General features: G+C 40.5%; 1 protein-coding gene across 1 annotated transcript in view; it reads right to left on the reverse strand.

Annotated features, from left to right (window-relative positions):
• The window catches only part of SGPP1 (sphingosine-1-phosphate phosphatase 1), a 42,183-nt gene extending 19,904 nt beyond the window's left edge, over positions 1-22,279 (reverse strand). Inside the window, exon 1 of the mRNA XM_043472256.1 lies at positions 21,389-22,279. Within this exon, the coding sequence (XP_043328191.1) occupies positions 21,389-22,087 (699 nt within the window). The 5' untranslated portion in view covers positions 22,088-22,279. The remainder of the gene's footprint in view (positions 1-21,388) is intronic.
• Between the last annotated feature and the right edge of the window lie 409 nt (positions 22,280-22,688).

Genomic DNA, 22,688 nt, shown 5'->3' on the forward strand with positions numbered 1-22,688 from the left:
TGTGTGGATCACAATAAACTGTGGAAAATTCTGAAAGAGATGGGAATACCAGACCACCTGACCTGCCTCTTGAGAAACCCGTATGCAGGTCAGGAAGCAACAGTTAGAACTGGACATGAAACAACAGACTGGTTTCAAATAGGAAAAGGAGTACGTCAAGGCTGTATGTTGTCACCCTGCTTATTTAACTTATATGCAGAGTACATCATGAGAAACACTGGGCTGGAAGAAGCACAAGCTGGAATCAAGATTGCCGGGAGAAATATCAACAACCTCAGATATGCAGATGACACCATCTTTATGGTAGAAAGTGAAGAGGAACTAAAATGCCTCTTGATGAAAGTAAAAGAGGAGAGTGAAAAAGTTGGCTTCAAGCTCAACATTCAGAAAACTAAGATCATGGCATCTGGTCCCATCACTTCAAGGCAAACAGATGGGGAAACAGTGGAAACAGTGGCTGACTTTATTTTGGGGGGCTCCAAAATCACTGCAGATGGTGACTGCAGCCATGAAATTAAAAGACGCTTACTCCTTGGAAGGAAAGTTATGACCAACCTAGATAGCATATTAAAAAGCAGAGACATTACTTTGCCAACAAAGGTCCGTCTAATTAAGGCTATGGTTTTTCCAGTGGTCATGTATGGATGTGAGAGTAGGACTGTGAAGAAAGTGGAGTGCCAAAGAATTGATGCTTCTGTATTGTGGTGTTGGAGAAGACTCTTGAGAGTCCCTTGGACTGCAAGGAGATCCAACCAGTCCATCCTAAAAGAGATCCAGTCCTGGGTGTTCATTGGAAGGACTGATGCTGAAGCTGAAACTCCAGTACTTTGGCCACCTCATGCGAAGAGTTGACTCATTGGAAAAGACCCTGATGCTTGGAGGGATTGGGGGCAGGAGGAGAAGGGGACGACAGAGGATGAGATGGCTGGATGGTGTCACCGACTCGATGGACATGAGTTTGAGTAAACTCCGGGAGTTGGTGATGGACAGGGAGGCCTGGCGTGCTGCGATTCATGGGGTCGCAAAGAGTCGGATACAACTGAGAGACTGAACTGAACTGAACCTGGGGTCAAAAGCCATGGTATCACTCAATTCCTGACCTCAAACCTGGGCTGTGTCAGACTTTATTTCTAATGAGAGCATCTCTGGAATTCACCATGATAAACTGAAATCTGAAAATCCTGTTAAGTAAACCTAGGTTTACTGGTTTACTGGTTCCAAATAGGGAAAGGAGTATGTCAAGGTTGTATATTGTCACCCTGCTGACTTAACTAATATGCAGAGTATATCATGTGAAATAGCAGGCTGGATGAAGCGCAAGCTGGAATCAAGACTGCCAGGAGAAATATCAATAACCTCAGATATGCATGTGACACCAGCCTTATGGCAGAAAGCAAACAACTGAAGATCATCTTGATGAAAGTTAAAGAGGAGAGTGAAAAAGCTGGTTTAAAACTCAACATTCAAAAAATGAAGATCATGGCTTCTGGTCCCATTAATCATGGCAAAGAGATGGGGAAACAGTGAAAGACTTTATTTTCTTGGGCTCCAAAATCACTGCAGATGGTGACTGCAGCCATGAAATTAAAAGACGCTTCCTCCTTGGAAGAAAAGCTATGACCAACCTAGACAGCATATTAAAAAGCAGAGACATTACTTTGCCAACAAAGGTCCATCTAGTCAAAGCCATAGTTTTTCCAGTAGTCATGTATGGATGTAAGAGGTGGACTATAAAGAAAGCTGAACACTGAAGAATTGATGCTTTTGAACTGTGGTGTTGAAGAAGACTCTTGAGAGTCCTCTGGACTGCAAGGAGATCAAACCAGTCCATCCTAAAGGAAATCAGTCCTGAATATTCATTGGAAGGACTGATGCTGAAAATGAAGCTCCAATAGTTTGGCCATCTGATGCGAAGAACTGACTCACTGGAAAAGACCCTAATGCTTGGAAAGACTGAAGGCAGGAGGAGACGAGGATGACAGGGAATGAGATGGTTGGATGGCATCACCGACTCAATGGACATGAGTTTGAGCAAGTTTCGGGAGTTGGTGATGGACAGGGAAGCCTGGCCTGCTGCAGTCCTTGGGGTCGCAAAGAGTCAGACATGACTGAGGAACTGAACTAACTAACTAAACTGAGGAACTGAACTAACTAACTAAACTCAGGAAAGTATTGGAATTTCCAATACTTGTTTTAGAATAAACATTATTAGATAAGGATTCTGTAGCTTAGGCTTTTAAAAGTAATATATACTTTTTAATACAAAGCAATTCAAGTTGCATAGAAATATAAAAACCTCTTCATTCAATAGCACATTATAAACTATATTTTCTATACTAAAAAGAAAAACAAATAATAAAAAAAAAGTAATTAAATTAGCATGTTTTCCTTCATGGTACTTTCCACTGGTAGACTAATGAAGGTAATCATTCCTGGTAACTCAGCAGGTAAAGAATACTGTCTGCAGTGCAGGAGATCCCGGTTCCATCCCTGGGTCAGAAGTTCCCCTGGAGAAGGGATAGGCTACCCACTCCAGTGTTCTTGGGCTTTCCTTGTGGCTCAGCTGGTAAAGAATCCATCTGCAGTGCGGAGACCTGGGTTAGATCCCCGGGTTGGGAAGATCCCCTGGATGAGGGCATGTCAATCCACTCCAGTATTCTTGCCCAGAGAATGCCATCGGCAGAGCAGCCCGTGGGCTTCGGTCCATAGTGTCACAAATGGTCAGACATGACTGAAGCAACTCAGTATGGCAGAGCATACACAGGCTATGAGCCAGGAGATGCTGGAATATATCCAGGGACGTGAAACAAGGCGCAAAAATTTCATGGTCTAACGGTATTAAAATCATAGTCCGTTCTCTGATCACTGTGGAAATATGGGAGAAATCAATATCGTAGGATACTTGGAAAAAACCCACGAATTTTCAAGTGAAATGTGACATTTACCAAGAGAGATCTTTGATGTAGCCACTGAAAGCCTCAATAAAGTTAAAAGACTGAAAAAACTCAGAGGGTGGCTGCAGAGAAGAAAGCATTTAAATAATAAATTAATATCAAAAAGAGAAACTATTATCAAAGATACTTTAAAAACTCCATGTATTTGGAAGTTAAATGTCTTTTAAATGATGGGTGTATCTAAGAAGCTATAACAAGGAAAATTAGAAAATATTTGTAACAGAATAAAAATGACAGAGAATTTATCAGAATTTCTTGCATGGAGCTCAATACAACTAAATACAATGTGAAATCTGGCTTACAGTCTATGGGAACTTGAATAGAATTTGTATTCTGCTGTCATGTGAGAATTCTATAAATCTTAATTATGCTGATTGGATCATAGGGCTTTTTAGGTCTACTATATCCTTCTACTTTTCGGTCTATTTATTCTACTAAGTTTTGAGAGTTTGATATTGAAACTCCAACTAATAATTCACCTACTTAAAACTTGTTATACATAGTGGAGGTATATTTTCCAAGTCTCTTGTAAATGTGTCATCATACTGCAATAAATTAAAAAAATTAAAAAAGAAAAAAAAACAAGGGCTATGTATCACAGGCAGACCACAGTCTTACAGATAGTTAAGATGAAATACAAATTACTAATTCTCTCTGCAGAAACCAGAGTAGAAACAAAAGAGAAAAAAAGAGTAAGCCCAGTTTTGCAGACAGTTTCCAATTCATTAATTCATTCTGATTTTAACCTATCAAATAAGTTTTCATCTAATATAGCCTATTTGCTTACAAGGTGCCAGAAAATTTCTCCACTGCCTAAATTTCTCCTAATACTACAGATTCTGTTGAGATTTTTTTTTTTTTTAATTTCTAATTCAAATCTTCACAGTTGGGAACAAATCTGGTCTGGGATGACAACAGCACTTGGGAGAGTAAGTGGAGTAGTGGAATTTAAGTACGTGTACTGAGAACTTCCAGGTTACACTTCCCTGGTGGCTCAGAGGGTAAAGTGTCTGCCTGCAATGAGGGAGACCCGGGTTCAATCCCTGGGTCGGGAAGATTTACTGGAGAAGGAAATGGCAACCCACTCCAGTACTCTTGCCTGGAAAATTCCATGGACAGAGGAGCCTAGTAGGCTACAGCCCATGGGGTTGCAAAGAGTCGGACATGACTGAGCGACTTCACTTTCACTGAGAACTTCCAGGCGTCCAAACTGGATTTAGAAAAGGCAGAGGAACCAGAGACCAAATTGCCAATATCCATTGGATCATAGAAAAAGCAAGAGAATTCCACAAAAACATCTGCTTCATTAACTACACTAAAGCCTTTGACTATGTGGATCACAACAAACTGGAAAATTCAAGAGATGGGAATACCAGACCACCTTTCCTGCCTCCTGAGAAACCTGTATGCAGGTCAAGAAGTAACAGTTAGAACTGGACACAGAACAATGGACTGGTTCAAAATTAGCAAAGGAGTATGTCAAGGCTGTTTACTGTCACTGTGCTTATTTAACTTACACACAGAGTACATCATGTGAAATGCCAGGCTGGATGAAACACAATCTGGAATCAACATTGCTGGGAGAAATATCAGTAACCTCAGATATGAATGATGACACCACCCTAATGGCAGAAAGCAAAGAAGAACTAAAGAGCCTCTTGATGAAGGTGAAAGAAGAGAATGAAAAAGCTGGCTTAAAACTCAACATTCAAAAAATGAAGATCATGGCATCCGGTCCCATCATTTCATGGAAAACAGATGGGGAAACAATGGAAACAGTGACAGACTTTATTTTCTTGGCTCCAAAATCACTATGGATGGTGACTACAGCCATGAAATTAAAAGAAACAAAATCCCGTCTAGTGAAAGCTATGGTTTTTCCAGTAGTCATGTATGGATGTGAGAGGTGGACCATAAAGAAAGCTGAGCGCCGAAGAATTGATGCTTTTCAACTGTGGTGTTCTTGATTCTTGAGAGTCTCTTGGACTGCAAGGAGATCAAACCAGTCAATCCTAAAGGAAATCAATCCTGAATATTCAATGGAAGGACTGATGTGAAGCTGAAGCTCCAACACTTTGGCCACCTGATGGGAAGAGCCGACTCATTGGAAAAGTCCCTGACGCTAGGAAAGACTAAAGGCAAGAAGAGAACGGGACAGGAGAAGGGGATGACAGAGGAAGAGATGGTTGGATGGCATCAATGACTCAAGTGACATATGTTTGAGCAAGCTCCAGGAGATGGTGAAGGACAGGGAAGCCTGGCATGTTGCAGTCCGTGGGGTCACAGAGTCAGACACTACTGAGCGACTGAACAACAATAGCAATTTTCAAAATGCAAAAGGCATCGTAATAGAAAACTCAAACTGGATATTCTTCTACCCTAATTTTTTTATACCCTAATGTATACCCTAAATTCCATTCTAGGCATATGTTAGAAGAAATGCGTGTGGGTTTGTTCTTTACTTAGATATTAATAAATAATTTAACATACAATTAACTCTGTACCAGGAACTATTGAAAGAGCTTTACAAATATTGCTTCCCTGGTGGCTCAGATGGTAAAGTGTCTGCCTGCAATGCAGAAGACACGGTTTCAATTCCTGGGTCGGGAAGATCCCCTGGAGAAGGAAATGCAACCCATTCCAGTACTCTTGCCTGGAAAACTTTATGGATGGGAGGAGCCTGGTAGGCTACAGTCCATGGGATTGCAGAGTCGGACATGACTGAGCGACTTCACTTTCTTTACAAATATTAGTTCATTTGATCATCAGAACAACCCTAAGGGGTTAAGTGTTCTAATTTAAATGAAACGCCTCACAGAGAGGCCCCAAATCAAATAGGTATTAAGTTACAGATGTGAGATTCAAACATTGGAAATCTGATTTCCAAGTCTGAACTCTTAACCACTATACAGTGCTGCATAAAGCGTGCTATTTTTTTATTTTTTAATGTATCCAGCAACTCTTTTATTTATTTCTTGGCTGCTCAGCATGTGGGGTCTTAGCTTCCCAAAGAGGGATTGAACCCCGGTACCCAGCAGTGGAAGTGTGGAGTCCTAACTATTGGAACTCCAGAGAATTCCCTAAAGTATGTTGTTTAATTCCTTGTATCACCAGGATCAAAAATATCATGGATATATTTTACTTGTTTTTTCTTAGAATGGAGAAAAATTAAATTTCACTTAATTACAGGTGGAAAGGATATCTTATACTGATTTCATTCCCCTCTCTTTACAAAACAAGAAACAGAGCCAGGGATGCTACATAACATTTAAGTACTACATTCTAGCAGCCTATTCTGATGCCTCTTGCAATTTACCATCCATGTTACTTTATACTTTTATCACTACACAAATAGGTTATAATTTCAAGTTTGGTAAGGGTTCCTAGTTTCCATTTTCTTCCTAGAGAATGTTGAGCTATATCTGCTAAATCTAAGTATTTCCTCTAAAAAGAATGTTAGTTCAGTCGCTCAGTCGTGTCCGACTCTCTGCGACCCCATGGACTGCAGCAGGCCAGGCTTCCCTGTCCATCACCAACTCCGGAGCCTGTTCGAACTCATGTCCATCAAGTCAGTGATGCCATCCAACCATCTCATCCTCTGTTGTCCCCTTCTTCTCCTGCCTTCAATCTTTCCCAGCATCAGGGTCCTTTCCAATGAGTCAGTTCTTCACATCATATGGCCAAAGTATTGGAGTTTCATCTTCAGCATCAGTCCTTCCAATGAATATTCAGGACTGATTTCCTTTAGGATTGACCGGTTTGATCTCCCTGCAGTCCAAGGGACTCTCAAGAGTCTTCTCCAACACCACAGTTCAAAAGCATCAATTAAAAAAAAAAAAAAACGTTTTAGAGCTTATCAAAAAAGACGAAAAGAGGGAATTCCCTGGCAGTTCAGGGATTAAGACTTTAAGCTTTCACAGCAGAGAGTATGGGTTTGATCCCTGATCAGGGAACTAAGATCCCTTGCAAGCTGCACAGCCAAGAAAACCCGCAACAACAAAATGTAACGGAAAAATTTACAAATCCTTCAAATTTTCAAATTAATAAGAATTTACTAAACTCAAAACAGATTACATGATCTCCTAGATGTTTCTCATTTCATAACACTATCTAATCTTTTCACTGTAAACCCTATCATGGAACACTTATCTAAACACTTCCTTCAGTTATTCTACCAAATGGTTTTACTCTTATTGATATGCTTTCCTTAAATATTTATCACACATAGCCAGAATTATTTTTTATATTAGGATATTCCCATTCCCATTCACTGAAGTTGGTAAGTCAATATAATTATTTTTTAATACAATTAAAAAGCAGTTATGAAAACTGTCTTTAGTAGAACTCAAAAGTTTTTAAAGTAACTTAAACATAGGACAAAGGCAAGCAACAAAAAATTTATATATTTTCAATTTAAGGAGTGGAGAGTATTTATGTAAACAATGGAGGACAAGAATAAAACATTAATGATATACTCATATATCATATATGATATTGTTCTCATACACTGCTAGTGGGGTAAAAATTGAGGCAACCTTTCTGGAAAGCATTTTGTCAATATATAAAAGAGCTCTAAATATTCATATACATTGAATCAGTAACCTTTCTCCTAGAACTTTTCACTAAAAAACTAGAAATGAGGGCAAAAATTATATATAAGTATGTTTACCATAAAATTATATATAACACACAACAATGAATAAATCAGTATTTATTGCCCACAGTGTTTAAAAATATCAGTTTTGGGGAATTCCCTGGTTTTCCAGTGGTTAGAACTCAGTGCATTCACTGCCGAGAGCCCAGTTCAATCCCTGGTTAGGGAACTAAGATCCCACAAGCTCCATGCAATGCCAAATAAAATTACACAGACCCGGATCTAGTGACTTACTACATACATTTTTAGGACTCTTAAAAATGCAAATAACAGATATATCTAATTATCTTGAGGGAAAAAAAAAAATACATTAGAAAGATTTAGAACACTAGGGCAGAATGAGGCTAAGTTTCAAGAAGAAACTGGAATTATAAACCGGACAGTCACAGGGCCATCTCTTCTCTTTACATATCCACTTCATTCTTTTCCTGCAGACCATTTTCTCTCTTCTTCAGTCCACAGGGTGGATGAAGGTTTCTGAATTTACTGCTTCTTCTCTCGGGAAACCTGCCCAAATAGTACTCTTCTCAGTTCCTGATGGGCAACATCATGTAGAGAAAATACGTGAGCCCTATAGGTGAGGGAGCCTTTAGAGGGCTGGGAGCTAGACAGACCCCATGAAAGGTGCTTACTTCTTCAGGTGTGGGGCCATGGGCTAAGTTTCATAGCCTCTTTGTGATGCAGTTTCCTCATTTGTAAATTATATCAACAGGAACGGCAACCCTATCATACAAAAGTAGTCTTCAGGAATATGAAAATATTTCATTCACTAATAATGTTCTCTAGGAGCTTTTACTGATTGAAAGTTTATGACAAAATGTATTAGTCAGAACACTTTAGAGAAAAAGAACCAACAGGATGCGTATGTACACATACACATTGAGATTTACTATTGTAAAGAATTGGCTTTATTGTTGGGTTTTTTTAAGCATTACGGAGGTTGGCAAATCCAAAACCTGCAGGGTAGGCATGCAGCGTGGAGGCCCAGGGAACCTGATTAGCTCAAATCCAAAGGCTGGCTGTTGACAGAATCCCCTCTTCCTTGAGGGATGTTGTGTTCTTCAGTTGCTGTCATTTCCAGTTCTTTGCAACCTCATGAACTGCAGTACCCAGGCTCCTCTGTTCCCCACTAACTCCTGAAGTTTGCTCAAATTCACATCAATATATTGAGTCAGCGATGCTATCTAACCATCTAATCCTCTGCCACCCCCTTCTCCTTCTGCCTTCAATCTTTCCCAGCATAAGGGTCTCTTCCAAAAAGTTAGCTCTTCGCATCAGGTGGCCAAAGTATTGGTACTTCAGCTTCAGCACTAGTCCTTCCAATGAATACTCAGGGTTGACTTCCTTTATGATTGACTGTTTTGATCTCCTTGCAGTCCAAGGCACTATCAAGAGTCTTCTTCAGCACCACAATTGGAAAGAATCAGTTCTTCGGTACAAGGGGAGGCAGTGACAGACTTTCTTTTCTTGGGCTCCAAAATCACTGCAGATGGTGACTGCAGTCATGAAATTAAAATTGCTCTTTGGAAGGAAAGCTATGACAAACCAAAAAGCAGAGACATCACTTTGCTGACAAAAGGTTCATATAGTCAAAGCTATGATTTTTCCAGTAATCATGTACAGATGTGAGAGTTGGACCATAAAGAAGGCTGAACACCAAAGAACTGATGTTTTCTTTTGAGGACGGTAGTCTTTTTTTCTCTAAAGGTCTTCTACTGATTGGATAAAGCCCCACCTACATTACAGAAGGTTATCTAGTGGCTCTTCATATCAGGTGGCCAAGTATTGGAGCTTCAGCATCAGTCCTTCCAGTGAATATTCAGGGTTGACTTCCTTTAAGATTGACTTGGTTTGATCTCCTTGAAGTCCAAGGGACTCTCAAGAGTTTTTTCCAGCATCACAATTAGAAAGCATCAATTCTTCGGCACTCAGCCTTCTTTATGGTCTGTCACCTTCTTTCTCTGTCATCTAAAAATATCCTCACAGAGACATCTAGAATAGTGTTTGACCAAAAATCTGGGTACTGTGACCTAGCCAAGTTGACACATAAAATTTACCATTACACATTAATTAAATAAAGAATAAAGTTCATACACAGCATGGTCCCAATTGTTTCAAAATTGTAAGGAATAAAGTTAATACTAGCTTTGTCCTGTTCTATTTTCCAAATCTTCTATAAGGTTCAGTAGTCATCCTTTTAATAATATCAACTTATATCAAATTACTTTTCTTCTCCAGAATACCCCCTTTTCTTTAACTTATAGTTTATAGTATATTCTTTTTATGACATTGTCCAGTCTATACTTCTCTCTTCTGGGAACACCCCACTCAGACCCAGCAATGTCACCCTGGAGACATGTTCACACTATGTGATGCTGTTCTCTGGACCACAGCTACTAGATCTGACACCTGGCTCTAGAGAAGCAGACCCACTGGCTGAACTAAGCTGATTTGGTTCTTTTTCCTAATAGTAGTTTGAAATAAAGTGAGAAGGTCAGTCAGTCTCTGTTACATGTTTGAATTTAGAAATGACGTACAACATGAGGCTGACAGATACATGCCAAAGCAGAGATAGAGAAGAAAGCAGCAGGACTAAGAGGCCATGCCGCCTCGAGAAACGAAGATGGATGGCATGCCCTTCCTTCTGATAGTATTCCAGAGCTTAGCTCCAGTCCCTCAGGAGACCTTGTAGCACTTCATGCTTGACTTCCATGAGGTTCCCGCCTCTAGTCCTCAAATAACTTTTTTTTTTTTTTTTGCTTAAGATAGTTCTAATGGGTTACTAGAACACTGTACACCCCTCCCCACCCCCAGCCTTAGTTAGACAACCCCTAAGATATCTTCTTACCTCTCAAACTGCTACTTATCAGATTCTGTTCCAGGTTTCTTTCACTCCATACACTCCTTAAATATTAATGTCTTTAAAGTTTTTTTTCCTACTAGACCCTCTGTTCTTCTTACTCTATGCGCTCTCTCAGAGCAATATCATCCACTCTCATCACTGTGTTCTGCAAATTCATGTTGATGACCAAACCTGTCCAGGTCTCTTTCACGTACCCAGCTGCCTCCCAGATGTTTACAAATGGCTGTCTTACAGACACCTCCAACTCAACATATCTAAAACAACCATGCTCCTACTCCTTTCCCTAAAGCTGACCTGATTCCAATATTTTCTATTTCTAGAAATCAAACTACTATTTCTCGTCTTTCCAAATATCTGGAAATCTGGGAAGAATCCTTTACTCCATTTTTTCTCTTTACAGACACATCCAGTTAATCGCCAAGCCTTGCCAATGCTGTATCTGTAATCTCTCTCAAATTCACACATTTCTCTCTTCTGCCACTATGGAGGTCAGGGGCCAGTGAAGTCTTTTTGTATAAAGAGCCAGAGAGTAACTCTCTTGGGCTCTGTGGACTCTACAGTCAATGTCACAACTACTCATCCATGCTGTTCTAGCACAAAAGCACAAGGGACAATATACAGATGAACTGACGTGCCTGTGTCCAATAAGGCTTTACTGGATAAGCCACTAAAATTTTGAATAATATAATTCACATGTGTCATAAAATATTCTTCTTCTTTTGACTTTATTTAAAACTGTGAAAGCCATTCACAGTTCACAGGTCATAAAAAAATCAGGCAGCAGGCTGACGAGGCAGTCTCCTGATGTAGCTCCCCAACAACTCTCCCCTGGGCCAGCAGAGCAACTTCTTACTAGGTCTGGCTTACCTGCCTCCTGCCTTGCTTCTTTCCATTCCATTTCCCATACTACAGATTCAAGAATATTTCTAAAATACCAATCTAATCTCCTTGAGCAAACAGAACTTATTTGTTTTATTCACTCTGATATCTGGAGGGGCTTATATTATTGCCTAGTACTTATTAAAAATGTGAAGAGATTATATTTGTGGTATTGAATGTCATTACCTTGATTAAAGCTTTTTAGTCAGTCAGAAGAAACAAATGTGTAATTACAACAGAACAAATGTATTTGTCATTATTCTCAGTTGACATGATTTTCCCCATAGAAAACATATGAGACTATCATACAAATTATTAAATTAATTGGAGAGTTGAACAAAGTTTATGTGTGATCAATGTACAGAAGCCAAGGGCATTTCTATACTACAGCTGCAAAAAGTTAGAATATTTGAATTTTAACAAGATATCATTTACAACAGTAACAAGAAATACAGTAACTAGAAATAAATCCAATAAAAAATATAGTTGATCCATATGGAGAAAATTATAAAACTTCACTGAAATACATTTAAGAATTTAAATAAGTAAAATTTATCATATTCAAACATAAGAAAATTCAATATTGTAAGGCTATTGATGCTCTCCATATTAATTTATAAATTCACTGCAATTTCAGTAAAAGTTCAGACAGGCTTTTACATGGAAATTAAAGAGGTGATTCTAAAATGTATACTGAAAAGAAATATTCAAAAATAGCCAACATAATCTTGAAGAGTATGACATAGAACTTTCATAAACGGATACCAAGGCTTATTTTAAAGCAACTATAGCATTTAAGGCAATGATATCACCAGAGATTAGACAAACAGTGCAACAGAGCAGAGAACCCAGAATTAGACCTGAAAATACGGGAACTTGATATGTAATGTAAGTGGTGTTACAGACAATACTACTACAGTGGGAAACGATAAACTATCCGAAAATGGTGCAAGGTCACTTAAATGTTTATATAAAAAATTATATCAGATCCATACCCCACAACACATACAAACCAACTGAAGATGGATCAAAGACTTAAATGAGAAATGACAACTTTATCTTTCCAATACAAAGAACTGCAAAAGGATTTTTCTTTTAGAACTAGACAAAATCTAAAGTACATGAGGAAAGATAAAAACAGTAAATGTATGATTCAGGGAACTCAAACCAGGGCTTTGTGACAACCTAGATGGGTGGGATGGGGTGGGAGGAAGGTTCAAGAGAGAAGGGCAGGCTTCCCTGGTGGCTCAGTGGTAAGGAATCTATCTGCCAGTGCAGGAGACACGGGTTTGATCCCTGATCGGGGAAGATTCCGCATGCTGTGGAGCAACTAAGCCCCCGTGCACCTCCAGAGCCCACGCTCCACAAGGAAGGTCACTGCGGCGATAAGTCTGTGCACTGCAACTAGAGAGCAGCCCCCACTCGCCACAACCAGAGAAAAGCCCACACAACAACAAAGACCCAGCACATCCAAAAATAAATTAATTAAATTAAAAAAAGAGAAAGACGGGACATAGGTATACCTATGGCCGATTCATGCTGATGTATGGCAGAAACCAACACAGTATTGTAAAGCAATCATCCTTCAATTAAAGATAAATAAATAAATAAACAAAAAAACCCAATGAGAATACTGAAAAAATATTTATAAAACTATAATAAGTATAACAGTATAGTATTTGTACACAATACTGTTGTGTGCAACACAGGCTTCCCTGGTAGCTCAGCTGGTAAAGAATCCACCTGCAATGCAGGAGACCCTGGTTAGATTCTGGGGTCAGGAAGATCCCCTGGAGAAGGGATAGACTACCCACTCCAGTATTCTTGGGCTTCTCTGGTGGCTCAGACAGTAAAGAATATACCTGCAATGCAGGAGACCTGGGTTTGAGCCCTGGGTAGGGAGGATATCCTGGAGGAGGGCGGGGCAACCCACTCCAGTATTCTTGCCTGGAGAATCCCCATGGACAGAGGAGCAAGGTGGGCTACAGTCCATGGGGCCACAAAGAGTCAGACACAACTGAGTGACTAAGCACACACATTTGCACCCAATATCAGATATACCAACTCTAACTCAAGGTATGGGCATAGACCCCAAATATATACCTATACTTAAGATATGATAAAAGTGACAGTTCAAGTTAACAGGGAAAAATGGATTATTCAATAAATGGTGCCATTAGGAAATATCAAATTGGATTCCTCCCTCAAAACAAGAGATTGGATTCAAAGGTTTAAGCATAAAAAAATGAAACTATAAAAGTACTATAGGAAACCATGGTAGGAAGACATCCTAACATTACACAAAACTCCAAAACTATGAAATAAAAATTGATACGTAAAAAAAAAATTCTGCTTGGAAAAAAAGTCAGAAGAGAAGTAATAAATTAGGAAAACATATTTCCAAATCACACCACACTCAAAAGGCTAATTTCACCATAACATAAAAGACTTCAAAAACTAGTAACTAACCCAAGAGAAAAAACAAACAAAAAAATATGTCTACAAAAACTTATGTAAAAACATCCAAGGCAACATTATTCAAAATAACTAAAAAGTGAACCCCTGGTAGCTCAGCTGTAAAGCATCCACCTGCAGTGCAGGAGACCTGGGTTCGATCCCTGGGTTGGGAAGATCCCCTGGAGGAGGGCATGGCACACTCCAGTATTCTTGCCTGGAGAATCCCCATGGACAGGGAAGTCTGGCGGACTACAGTCCACAGGGTCACAAAGAGTCGGACATGAGTGAGCAAGTAAGCACACACCACAGCACAAAAAGTGAACTCAAATGTCCATGATGAAAAGACACATAAAACAGTAGTATATATATCCATTGGCCTGCATGCATGCGTGCTTAGCTACTAAGATGTGTCCAACTCTTCGTGACCCCATGGACTGCAGCCTGCCAGGCTCCTCTGTCCATGGAGTTTTCCAGGCAAGTATATTGGAGTAGGCTGCTACTTCCTCCTCCAGGGGATCTTCCTGACCAAGGGATTAAACTCACGTCTCCTGTGTCTCCTACACTGGCAGGTGAATTCTTTACCACTGGCATATTACTCAGCAATAAAAAGGAATTGAAGTACTGATACATGCTACAAAATGCATGAATCTTAATACATTATGCCATGTGAAAAAAGCTATTCGCAACAGACTACATACTGAATACTCTCATTTATACAAGATGACAATAGTAGGCAAACCTATGGAGTAGATTAGTGATTGTCTAGAGGTGTCAAGAGATTGGGGGAAAATAGGGAGCAATGACTATGGGGATGGGATTTCTTTGGGGGATGATGAAAATGTTCCAAAGTTGACTGTGACGATGGTTGCACAATGCTATGAATATGGTGAAAGCCACTGACTTGTATATTTTAAATGGGTGAATTGTATGGTACATGAATTACATCTCAGTAAGCTGTTATGTTGGAGATGACTCTTGAGAGTCCCTTGGACTACAAGGAGATCCAACCAGTCCATCCTAAAGGAGATCAGTCCTGGGTGTTCACTGGAAGGACTGATGCTGAAGCTGAAACTCCAGTACTTTGGCCACCTGATGCAAAGAGCTGACTCATTTGAAAAGATCCTGATGCTGGGAAAGATTGAGGGCAGGAGGAGAAGGGGACGACAGAAGATGAGATGGTTGGATGGCATCACCGACTCAACGGACATGAGTTTGGGCAAACTCTGGGAGTTGGTGATGGACAGGGAGGCCTGGTGTGCTGTGGTTCATGGGGTTGCAAAGAATCGGACACGACTGAGTGACTGAACTGAAGCTGTTGTATTTTATATACATTAAAAAAAACCCACAAAACAGTAGAGGTAAGAAGATATCTGTTTCTGCCCATAAACAATTAACTGTTGTAGGAAAAGCTGTTGCACTGGAAACAACCAAAAACCTAGACAAATTATATGAAAGAACTGTTTTCAGATATTGGAAAACAAATAGCACAGCACTGTGATTCATAAGAAAAGGGAAAACAAATGCGAAGAGCCCTCTGATTGCCCTGGGTGGTTGCTAGAGGGAGTTTCCAGGCTGTAGCATGAGAAGAGGAACCAAAACAAAGTCTAACGGTCTTACTGAGCTATGGGGAGAGAAACAGAAGTTCCCAGGGGGCATAGCAGCAATAATTTTCAAGAGAGTACTGGAAACAGGACTCTGGGTGGAGAAATAACTCCATGGAGGTGAAGGGGTCTCTGCAAATTGCTGGCCGTGTCCTACCTTGAGCACACATGGGACAAAAGTCCACCAGGCTGGGGGGAAACTACTGGAAAGTGGTAGCAGACCACATAATTCCCAGAGCTTACACAGGCCTGCAACTGCTTTCCCATCAGGCAGAGAGCTGAGGGAATTGAGTAGTCTTCAGTAGGTTATCACTGTAAGTCAGTCAGGCTAACTTAGCTCTAGACTATGGTTATTCCAGATTCACTCTAGCGAGCCTAAAAAAAGTAAACTGACAAGTAATTTAATTGTACACTAGATCAAAGATCCAATAGGAACTTCCAGATATAAAAGTCTAGAGTATCTAAAATCATATCCCATTCTATATAATGTTTACCAGAAAATTAGACACTGCAGAAGACCAGTGAATTTGAAGTCATAGCAATAGAAACTATTCAAAATGAAGAAAAGAGAGCAAAAGCACTGCAGTCATCATCATCATCAAAGCACTAGTGATCTACAAATGACCAGTGTTTAACAAATCTAACATATGTGAGACAAGTTCCGGAAGGGGAGGATGTTAGGGAAGAGGGGAGAAAAAAATATTTCTAGAAATAATCCTGGAACACTCTACAAAAATAATAACAATGTACTCTGAGTATTATAACATAGATGTAAAATGTATGACAACAATAATACAAAGGAGGGAAAAGGGAAAAATAAAGCATGCTATTGCTGTACCTGAACTGGTATAACATTATTTGAAGGTAGAGCAAGGACTTGGAAAAAAAAAACAAAAAGAAAACCAAAGATGTATAGTTTTTAAAAATTAGTAAAATACCAACAATCTGGTAGGAAAAGAATAGAGAATGTCTTTGAATTGGCAGTAATGGAACAATCAAATTCTGAGTAAATCATACTGTTAATGTACTGGAACATCACGCACATGTGCAAAAATCAGATAGCTCTCTCAACAGAAAATGCTAATAGAGAGACACAGTATATAACACAGCAGTGTGGGGTCACTTCAGAGCCAGACTGCCTGAATCTGAAATCCAGGCTCTGTTAGGTACCTGCAGAGTCATTCTGGGCAAGTTACTTAACCTTCTCTGCTTCAGTTTCTTCTGCAAACCAGTGATAATACTCATGGGATTTTCTGGGGATTGAAAGTCATGCAAGGCATTTAAAACAATCACAAGCACAAAATTAGTATTTATTAACTGCTGGGTAAAAGAAGAGGAAAACCTTCACAATATATTTCTAAGTGAAAAAAGCAAGGTCCAGAACAGTAGAGTACGTTGCCATCTGTAGGAAGAACAAACTATATAAATATACCACTACCAAAGTAAAGACTATCTCCAGAAGATTAAATAAGAAATTTCTAACGATGAATCCTTCTGGAAAAGAGAGCCTCCTAGCTGTGACCACAGAAAGGAAAACTGTACTCTCCTCTTCATGTGCTCAGTAGCTTAAAGTCGTGTCCAACTTTCTGCGACCCCATGGACTGTATAAGTCCATCAGGCTCCTCAGTCCATGGAATGCTCCAGGCAAGAATACTGAAGTGGGTTGCCAGGCCCGCCTCCAGGGGATCCTTCCAACACAGAGATCGAACCCAAGTCTTCTGCATCTCCTGCATCGCAGATGAATTCTTTACTGCTGAGCCACGGGGCCAGCCCCACTCTCCTCTTCACATTTTTTATGTAAACATTGGATTTTCAACAATTATCCATTCAAATAAATTAATTTAAAATTGAGATTAATAAGCATATACAAAATCAGAAAAATGTGCATTTCAAACACAAGTATCAGCTAGTTAAAAAGAAATAAAGTAGCAAGCCAATTTCATTTTTTAATAAACTGTATTTCTTCCCAGAATTACTATAATGGTCAGTTCCCCGTGGCTCCTAAAGCCTTTTCTGGTCTTTGTCATCTGTGACCTACTTTTCGAACACTTCTAACTCTTACTTCTTTGCCTTTTATCATTTCATGATCTCACAAATAGTTTCCTTTATTATCTACAATAAACTATATTATGATAAATATCTTATTTTTTTCCCAAAGCCTTCATTATGCTTAATTTTTTTAATTCATATTAGGAAAATAGAAGAAAGGAAGGATAATTAAATCAGCATTTAGTTTCAGTCAACAACTTATGTTTAAAAGAAATATTTGTGACTATTGTACATGTATTGTATCTCAAGGCATATCAAAGCTGTTTTTGTATTTTAAGGACACATATCTATTTCAAAAATTTTATTACTGAAAAGTCAATTTAAAATTCACAAAGCATGATGCGAAGAGAGTTTTCTCTGGAAGCTCTAGAGTCTGTCTATAAGTTTACAGTCAGCCTGTACCTCACTAGTTATGTAACTTTGAGTAAGTTATTCTTCTCCTATCTCAGTTTCATAATCTGTAAACTTGTATTAACAAGTAGGGCCAAACATTGGCATGTTTTAAGAGAAGACTAAATGAGGTAATAAACATTTCAAACAATGTCTGACCCATAGTAAGGCCTTAATAAATATTAATAAAGATAATAATATAACTGTTATTTTAATAATAATTTTTAAAGTAGTGAAAGCATATGGACTAGTTGGGAATGGGTAGGCTATAAAGCATGTGATGTCACTAATTTTTAAAAAATGAAACTCATCTAAAAATTGTTTAATGTTATTAAGTATAAAATTTGAACTGATTACATGACATATTATTTAAAAATTAAGACTTTTTATTTCTGGAAAGAACATGCAGGAATAAATATAAAAGGAATGTTTTACTTTTTTATATTATTCTTCAAAAGACTATGTTTTTAATATCTAATGTTCCTTATTTCTTACTTTTTCTCAATTCAGCTACAAAAAATTCCGATAAATAATATGATCAAGCTATTTAGTACCTGGAGAAATACCATAACACTTTCTACCCTGCATTACTGGAAAAAATTCTTCCAGCATATCAAATAATTGTTTGGAGCCATACTGTTTCAATTTCCCTTTTTGTATTATGAACATACCTTTAAAAGAACTGCGAAGGAACAGTGACAGCAATGTTGGAGAAATATAAAATACAGCCTAAGGATCAAATATACTAATTTTACTGGATGGGACTTAAGAACGTACATTTTTTTTTCCTCAAAAGTATTTAGAGAATTTCAATAAAATGCAATACCCCTTACTTATTTAATGGATCAGAATCTCTGGGAGTAAATTATAGGAACTGCACTTGATGCAAGCCCCTAATAATTTTTCTGGCTTACTGTTATTTTAAGAACACATGAATATGAAACACAAAGGTTTCATTTAAAAGGTTTCATGTACGTGAACCATGACTAGATTTCAAGCAGGAAGATGAAGTGGCATGAAGGGAGGAGTGAAGCAGATGTCCCACCAAAGGGAGATAACTCAAGTTTCCAAAGAAGTTTCAGCGTCCTATGCACGTAAGAGACACACACACCTGCCCTGAACAAGCAGCCGGAGCACAAGCAGACGGTAACGACTGTCAGTCAAAACTGCTGTTACTCAGAAAAACACTAGGCTTTCATGGTTTAATTTCTATCCCACTTGGCAATACATACGTTTTTTCATTGCTCACTCTGGAAATACAAGCCTCCTAAGTACTACAATACTAATTGGCAGAGAAGAGAACCTAAACACCTTACAGCAAAGCAAGGTACTTTTGTTTTCAATTCACAACAAGGTTTAAAAAAAAAAAAAGTAAAAAATTTAAAAGGCTGTTTGGGTTTTTTTTTTTTAATTAGTTGGAGGCTAATTACTTTACAATATTGTAGTGGTTTTTGCCATACATTGACATGAATCAGCCATGGATTTACATGTGTTCCCCATCCTGAACCCCCCTTGTACTGAATTATTATAGCCATTTATAAATACAGAACTTTCATGTAGGGGAGTCTTTTTTTCAAAACAACTAATCAAAGACAAATAATTGCTCAAATTTTGGAAGTTTATTCAAACCTGTAATGGATATGTAAAAGAATAAACAAATTTTACAAGATTAATTCTACTGTAACTGGTCAATTTCGACATCTGTAAAATGACACTTTGAGACCAGGAGACGTCTGAAGTCCTGACTAGCTCAAATTCTAAAACTGCATGATATATAAAGCCCTCAAACTTTGAATTAAAAATACTAGGTTGTTGAAAAACTATATTCTAAGTATATTCTGGTAATTCAAATAACCCTGAAGTGTTAAAATACTGATAGATGCATCCCATAAACAATCCGGTGGTACTGTGTTTCAGACTTCCTGTTAGCATGTGCTCTCAATGAATGAAGAGGAAAAAAACTACTTTCTCTTACCTGGACTGCTAAAAATTAATTGCTTGCAACATAGCTACTCAATGAGGAGTTATAAAAGGCTCTATCATTATGGAATCCTGAAAATCTCATAAAAATAAGAGAAACATCATTAGCTAACCAGTAAATATCATAACTCAATGACAATAGTAAACTCTGAAGTATTTAGATTAAGTGCATTTGAGATATTTACCTATTATGCAAACAAGCAGCATTACTTTACAATCTGAACATTACTGCGTAACTCCTTAGGTTGCATAGGGAAAAAGAAAAAACGTTCATGGTACTCTTCCCTCATAATGCTGCCATTCTTATTACACACATTACACATTTCCACGGTCCGTAAGAGATGCACTGCCCAGAAGTGTCTATAAGGACAAGGGTTTATCTATATTGAAGTTAAGTCTGAGATAGGTAACTTTACCATAACAGAGTTTACACAGGATGTGTATTTCTCAGTAGAAGATAATTTTGTGCTGTGATGGGGAAAAAAAAATCAAGAAGTCTGATACCTTAGATTCTTCATAGTTATTAACTCTATTCTTAAATTAAGGGACTGGTCTGCAGAACGAACAAACCTCCTTACAATTTAAAAGACAGATAACTAACACAACATTGTAAACCAACTGAACTTCCATAAGAATTTTAAAGTGACAGATAAAACAGACATCAGTCTAAAAATAAATTTTGCTTCTATATAAAAAAGAACTAGCTTTAAAATCTGCATATACAGACCACGAAAAACTGAAAAGTGGGAGGCCAGAAGCAGTACGCAAAATATAAAAGTTTATTGTTTAAAAACTCACTCATCCCTGGCTGTCAGGCAGTCATATTTACCATTTTTACAAACCCGCTGGTCTGACCAAGATCCCTACTTTTAAGACCAACTAAAACCAAGTATTTGCAAAGTTAATTCAACATACTGTAGCTCAACAACTCAGTACAGATCAGTGATCCAAAAGCTAATTAAATTGTGTCTATCAGCAAATTAGCAACCACACCCCTCAAAAAGGGCACTCAGGCGGTGCTCCATTAACTTCCACAGGGTGGCTTTCGTTTAAAATTCATTACTTCATTGCCTGAATGACCATGTTTATTTTACAAACACTGTCTCCAGCAAAAGTCAATGACTTTTACCTACGCCTGAAACAGCAATCAGTCTGGGGAAAGGCACCGTATAAAACGGGTGAATCTTAGTCACCCAATGATTAATTATAAGCACGATATACTTAATCATAATGATAGTCTGTGCATCACAAGAATTAAAAACAGTTTATCAACTCAACTAAAGCCGGATGATAATGTATTACTCCACGAACGGTATTTGCTTCAGGTTCCAAGAAAAGCATTACTAGTAAAATGGAGTTTGATGTCTAAGTCTTAGGTTTTCCCCACCGTTTCATTATTATTATTATTTAAGCTAGAAAGGGCCTGTTTGGCGGGGGAGGGGGGTGGGTGCTGTGAAAACCTGCGGGAAGAGAAGTCTGGGAAGAGAATGGCCAAAATCAAACGACCGCGGAGGGCAACGAGGGCTCGGAGGCTGTGCGGGGCGAGGACAGGGACCCTTACCTGCCAGCGGCCATAGGTGAGGAGGATCATGGAGACGGGGATGGCGGTGCCGGACATCGCATGGGTGGAGGGCATGCTGTACTCAGAGTTGTAGAAAACCTCCAACTTGACCACGGGTGGCGAGGCGGGCCGCGGCCAGCGGATGATGTCCTTGGTGCACTGGCCCAGGTACATGACCAGCACCCAGATGACCACGAGCCTCCGGCCCACCAGGGCGTCCAGGTTCCAGATCCAGAAGGGGAAGAACAGAATGTAAAAGAGTTCGTTGCCCAGCTCCGTGCCGAAGCAGAACAGGTAGTGGAGAGGCCAGTTACTCACGTGGGCCAACTGGCCCTCCTCGCCCGTCAGCGAGTTGCGGCGCAAAAGCCCCGCGCGCCGCGGCGAGGCCGGGCCCACCTCGGTCGCCCGCCCGTTCCGCACGCCGTTGGGGGCGCCGCCGCCGCCGCCCAGCTTGGCCGGGCACTGATTGCGGTCGCTCCCGGGCGGCGGAGGGCCTCCGGCCGCCCCCGGCTGCCGCTCTCTGCGCCGGGATTCTCCGGCGAGGTGCGCCTCCGCCTTCTCATCCTCCCTCTGGTCGGCGGCGGCCGCGGCTGTGCAGCTCGCCGGCGCTTCCACCCCGCACAGCTGCTGGAAACGGGCCACTTTCTGCGGGTCCTGCAAACTGCTTACCAGCTGGGCCAGCCACTGCCCCAACGACATGATAACGGAACGGCGCGGCCCGCGGGCCGAAGGACGGCGGCGCGAGGGTGGGCCGGCCCCTGGCGCAGCCCCGATCCGTCTCCGCGCGCCTACGGCAGCGGCAACGGCAAGGCGAGCGGCGCCTCCCGCCACCAGCTGGGTTCTGCCGGGTGACGGCGCCACAGGCCGCAGCGGCCGCCGCGCGCCCCCGCCCCGCTCGCCCCTCCCTCGCCGCGCGCGCTCCGCCCCCGCCCCGGCCTCCACGCGCCGGCGCGCGCCCCGCCGGGCCCCGCCCCCGCGGCCGCTCTAGAAGGGGGCCCGGCGGCGCGGGTCAGCCTCGAGCGCACCCGGGCGGCGTGAGGGCGCCGAGGCTCTGCAGGGCGGCGGCCTGGAGGTTCTCCTGATTAATACCCACCAGGCGTCGCGGCGCTCGGCGGACCGGACTTTGCGCGCCCCTCTTCAACCTCAGCCCTCGCTCCCTGCTGGCTGGGGTTGCCGACTTCTCTCGGTCCGGCGTTGACTGGGAAAGGCCACGATCCTAGTGCCAGCTTCGGCGGTGCCAGTGGCCAAGCACCCGGACATCCTGCTGGCACAGAATCAAATGGTGAATGGTGAACGAAAG

This window comes from Cervus canadensis, chromosome 6 (genome assembly GCF_019320065.1).
Source record: "Cervus canadensis isolate Bull #8, Minnesota chromosome 6, ASM1932006v1, whole genome shotgun sequence".
NCBI lineage: Eukaryota > Metazoa > Chordata > Mammalia > Artiodactyla > Cervidae > Cervus > Cervus canadensis.